This window comes from Cryptomeria japonica, chromosome 8 (genome assembly GCF_030272615.1).
Source record: "Cryptomeria japonica chromosome 8, Sugi_1.0, whole genome shotgun sequence".
NCBI lineage: Eukaryota > Viridiplantae > Streptophyta > Pinopsida > Cupressales > Cupressaceae > Cryptomeria > Cryptomeria japonica.
Window position 1 is genome coordinate 634,585,164 of NC_081412.1, and position 5,431 is coordinate 634,590,594.

The following is a 5,431-nucleotide window of genomic DNA, read 5'->3' on the forward strand; positions in this document are numbered from 1 at the left end:
AAAGGTCCAAAGGTACAACAAAATAAAGCCAAGTATATTTAATGGTCAAAGTTCTATGAATGCAATGTATATATGTCTCATTTGTTATGATTAAGGTGCCATTAACCTTGTAAATCTTGTATAATTAATTATTCCTTCTGTTTGTAAAATTCCATAATGGAATATGTACTCACTAAGAAATGGTCTTATTTCAGCTACATTTAGATCTCAATACCTAAAAAGGGGTGTGGGGGCACTTACCCCCCACTACTGTTGTCCCTCCAAGATTCTCCCTAGCAGGGGTTCTAGGATAGTGCTCCCAAATGGAATTTTTTAGAAAATTGCATTGTAAAATTATATAATTTTTTAGTCAATCTAAATCATTCATCATTAGGTCATAGAAATTATGGTAGGATTCGTTTCCTTAGAAGAAAACACATTTTAATGAGGGCATTGTATTAAGATTGTGACAAGACAGAAAGTTCAGATAAAAGAATAGACGATGTTGAAATAAAGACAAAAAGTGAAGTGTGTTAGTGATTTATTGTAAACTCTATTGAAATTTATATAGACCAGTGCACATCTCTTCTTGTGTTTATTTTCTTCTCAAAAATATATTTCCACATAAATATTATATTTTTCGTATATTCTTTTATTTCCTTTGTTTTCCCTAATTTGTTTTCCTATTATCTCTATTTGGTTATGCATTGGATCAATAATTATAATTACTAAAACTAGATTATCATTCTATAGATGTTTACCTTTATTTCAAACTTTATTTACTTTGAAGAAGTTCATAAATGAAACTTTAAAACTTTTCTTCCATGTTCCTTTTCAATATTTACCTCAATCTAATTTGCTTTTCTATTTTTGGTTTATCTTAATTTTTCCTTAGCAAAGATTTTAGTCTTTACGATATTTCCTTTAAATAAGGGTTTGTGAACTTCATCCTACGGAGGGGAGGAGATGTTCAATTGCTCAAGAACATATTGTAGAAAGATCACCCACAAATCAAGATATTTAAATTTTGAAATAGACATAAATTTGGTTGAACTATATTACCTGATCCAAAAAAATGATCCTCTAATATATCATATTTGTAAATTAAAAAAATATATTAATAGGAATCGTTAGAGATCAAAATAAATTATAATAAAACATAATAAATTTTAAAATAAAAATCAAATAATACAAAAAATTAAAAATAATACTATAATTTTTAAAATAATAAAATGTACAATTTCATCCCTTAAAATTACATTTTACACATCAAATTATTTAATAAAACAAAAACACTTAAAAAAAACTTCATATACACCGATGAAGAAAAAACACAAATACACTAGAAAAGCTAAAACCAAGGAATCATTTTGAATTTCATATATTACCCCTTGAAATGTTTCTGTCATCACTAACAAAACCCTCTATACAGTTGTATCTACTTTCATCTATTAACCTCTTATACACCCATCAATAGCTAAAATTACAACATCATAAAAATCGAAGGCTCTCTTTCTCACCCTCTTATTTAAAGTCAATACTCCAATCACAACAGAGAATCCCAAACCATAACTCAATCCAAGTCCGACTGCCCATCCTATCATTTCACCATCTGAATTCTTTGCTTCACCAATTCTCTCAATACTTGTGCAGTTGCCATAGCCAGAAGAGTTGTTGCAGACGCTTATATTGGTAAATGGAATCCCACTTAGGTTAAGATTGCCTAAGTAGGACGACTCCCCAAAAGTTAGGAACTGTCCTCCATGGGGTACCTTTCCATCAAGCATGTTGTAAGATAGATTCAAGAACTCCAAATAACTCAGGAACTCAAGTTCTAAGGGAATGTTGCCATTCAACCTGTTTAGCGAGAGGTCCAGAGACTCTAGTTGTTCCATGTGTCCCAATGTTTTTGGGATTCGGCCACTCAGATGATTCCTTGACAGGTTAAGGGCTATCAAGCCTTGAAGAGATCCCGTTTTAAAAGGAATGCTCCCTGATAAACTGTTGTTTGAAAGATCAATACATTTAAGAATAAAGAGAACTTTCACAAATTCAACATCCCAGCCTTTCCAGGAAATTTTGATCTGATTTGTATATTTAGCACCACCTGAACTGTATTCTTCGAGATGGTTTGAATTATTCTGCGATGCATTGACCATTGCAAGCAGGTTTGTAAGGTTGCTTGGAATAGCTCCTGAAAGGTGGTTGCCAGAAAGATCCAGAATTTGAAGATTCGGAAGGCCAATTACCTGGCGTGGGATACTGCCATGAAAATGATTAGACCTTAAGACCAACACATGCAGCTGTGATAGCTTTCCAATCCACTGGGGAAGGGTGCCTTCCAAATCATTATTTCCCAAATCCAATACTTGCAGAGATCGGCCTTCTGAAATGGATGAGGGAATAACTCCTCTCAAATGATTACCATTGAGCTTCAATGTATGCATGTTTGTAATGTTGCCCCACTCTGCTGGCAATTTACCTTCCAGATGATTTTCTGCCAAATCTAGAACACTAAGAGAAGAACAATTCCTGGTTAAATGAGGAGGAATGACACTGCTCAGCGTATTTTTTGAAAGGTCAAGAACCTGCAAATATGGAGTGCAAATAGAATCTGGAATCGCTCCGCTGAGGTTATTCCGCGACAAGGATAAGAACCTTGCATTTTCAAGATACGCACCGATGTGACTAGGAATAGAACCATTAAACTGATTCATCGACAGATCTAGCAGATAAGCTCCAGCGAGAGGAAGATGAAGAGAACCTTCTAGGCTATTATTGTGCAAATCTAGAGAGTCAATATACATAGGTAAGGTTTGTCTAGATGGCAATGACCCAGTTAATTGATTACAGCTAAGGTTCAAATCATAAAGGCTGGGTAAGTTCCATATCCAAGATGGAATATTTGTTTGGATACTGTTAGCAGATAGGTCTAGATATTCCAAGTCGTATTGGGTCACAAGAAACGATGGAATTCTATCTAAATTGCAAGAACCTAATGCCAAACCGGAAAGCGTAAACTCCGGAATCCATGTTGAATCAATGTTTACAGTTAACTGATTGTAAGAAAGATACAGCCTATCAAGACTAGTGAGATTATCGAATACGGAAAGGGAAATGAGGCCGCTTAAACTATTGGAGTGGAGCAAAAGGCTTCTTAAGTTAACAAGATTTGAAATTGTAGATGGAATCTTACCATTCAATTCGTTCGCATTAAGGTCAAGACTAACAAGGGAAGAAAGTGAGTCCAATGAAGCTGGGATTACCCCAGTTATCATGTTGTAGGACAGGTCCAATTCAACAAGTTTAGAGAGATTGAGTATGGAGACAGGAAACTCACCTTCAATAGAGATATCACACAGATAAAGACTCTTCAAGGACGACACATTCCCTATAGCAGATGGAATCCCACCTTCAATTCTGGTATCTGATAGATCAAGACTTTGCAAGGACAACAAATTCCCTATAGAAGCTGGAATCTCACCTTCAATCCTGGTATCTGATAGATCAAGACTTTGCAAGGACAACAAATTCCCTATAGAAGCTGGAATCTCACCTTCAATTCTGGTATATGAAAGACGAAGATGCTCCAAGCATGAGATATTCCATATAGCAGATGGAATTCGGCCCTTGATGGCTGTCATTGAAAGACCAATGCTGGTTAGTGACAAAGAAGACTTTCGTTGTCCAATGAAAGAAATGTCTCCTCCAAGATTCTCATTCCAAGAGAGATCAAGAGAGAGCAAGCGCCCAGTCACATTTTCAAACCAAGCTGGTATATGTGCTGACAAATAGTTGTCTGATAGATCCAGATGAAGCAGAGAGGTGAGGTTGAGAAGGGAATTGGGAATTTGTCCTCCAAGCCCACAGTCAGACATGCTCAGTTGTTGGAGGTTGGATAGACTGCCAACAGCTTCACCCCACTCTTTGCTTGCAGAGATGTTCACTTCAGCAAGAGAGAGGTATTCCAAGCTCGCCAGATTTGATAAGCTTTCCAAACTCACATAAAATTCCCATACAGAATCCAGAGAGGAATAATTTTCATAACCAGCAAATGACAAGTCAAGAAAAGTGAGACTCTTCAACTTTCGATTATGGGGAGGACTGAATTTACCCTTGAAGAGGTTGTGACTGAGATCGAGGTGCTCCAACCGTGCAAGTTGGAACAGCGATGAACTGATATTACCTTCCAAATTGAATCCACTCAGATCCAGTCGAGAAACATGGCCTGTGCGGAGATTACAACTGACTCCTCTCCACGTGCAGCAATTGAATCCGTGCCAGGAAGTTAGAGTGTTATACTCATCTACAACGGCTGCCTTGAAATCCAGGAGAAGATTTCTTTCAGGGAAGGGGCATGCAATTGCAGGGGAAGTGAAGCAGCATAATATTGTTATAATTGCAAATGCAACTCTGCCACATGAAAACATAGCTTCCATTGTTTTGGAAACTAAAATTCTTATTATCTTTAGTTTGAAAGAAAAGAGATGATCAGAAATCATGGGAAAAGAATGATGAATATATCGCTAACTGTGGTTATAAAGTGTTGTTGTGTGAACAGTGCCGCGTAATATTTTTGTCATTTTCAATGGGTGGAAAAGTCATGTGAAGGTAAGGCCTAACAAATTTTCTTGAGCGATATTTTCAATTTGAATGTGATGGGTATCGTGTAAAACAAGAATATGGCGTGTCAATATAGAAAATTAACTAGGTAAATTGTGATTATATACATTTCAATTATTTTCAACATTGACGACAATTTTTATTAGACTTAAATTTCGTGCATTTCCTTTCCACAAATATTCGTATCGACCAGGAAAAGCTTTCACATAAAATTGAGATCGCTGGAAAACATAGACCAGATCATACGACTTACACAAAAATAGAATATACTTAAAAAATAGAACATAGTTAAAAAATACAACAATAATAAATAAATTAGGGGCACAAACTAAATTTACTTTGAATGAAAAGAGATGATCAATATATCGCTAACTATGGTTAAATATTGTTGTCTGAAGAGTGCCATGTCTGCAAAGAAAGCGTGTCACATCGACACAGTAACATTTTTGTCATTTTTGTGTATTTTCAATGGGTGGAAAAGCCATGTGAAGGTAAGGCATAACAAATTCGGGGGTCAAACAAGAAAATGCTGTGTCAATATGGAAAATTAACTATATATTTTTCTTTCCTTATTTCCAACATTGACTGACAATTTTTAATAGACTTAAATCTCATCCATTTTCTTTCCACAAATATTCCTATCGACCAGAAAAATCTTTCACATAAAGTTGAGATCGCTGGAAAACACAAATCAGATCATACGACTCACACAAAAATAGAACATACTTAAAAAATACAAGAATAATAAGGAAATCAGGGGCATAATCTCAATTTTCAGAGTTTAGATGTTTTCAAGCAAAGAATTTTTTTTTAAAATATATGTTGAATA

At 35.4% G+C, this 5,431-nt stretch overlaps 1 protein-coding gene across 1 annotated transcript; it reads right to left on the minus strand.

Annotated features, from left to right (window-relative positions):
- Positions 1–1,430: 1,430 nt before the first annotated feature.
- On the minus strand, positions 1,431–4,418 carry LOC131857865 (receptor-like protein EIX2). Its single transcript, XM_059210636.1, has one exon. The coding sequence runs from the start codon at positions 4,416–4,418 to the stop codon at positions 1,431–1,433; it is 2,988 nt and encodes a 995-aa protein (XP_059066619.1).
- Positions 4,419–5,431: the final 1,013 nt, after the last annotated feature.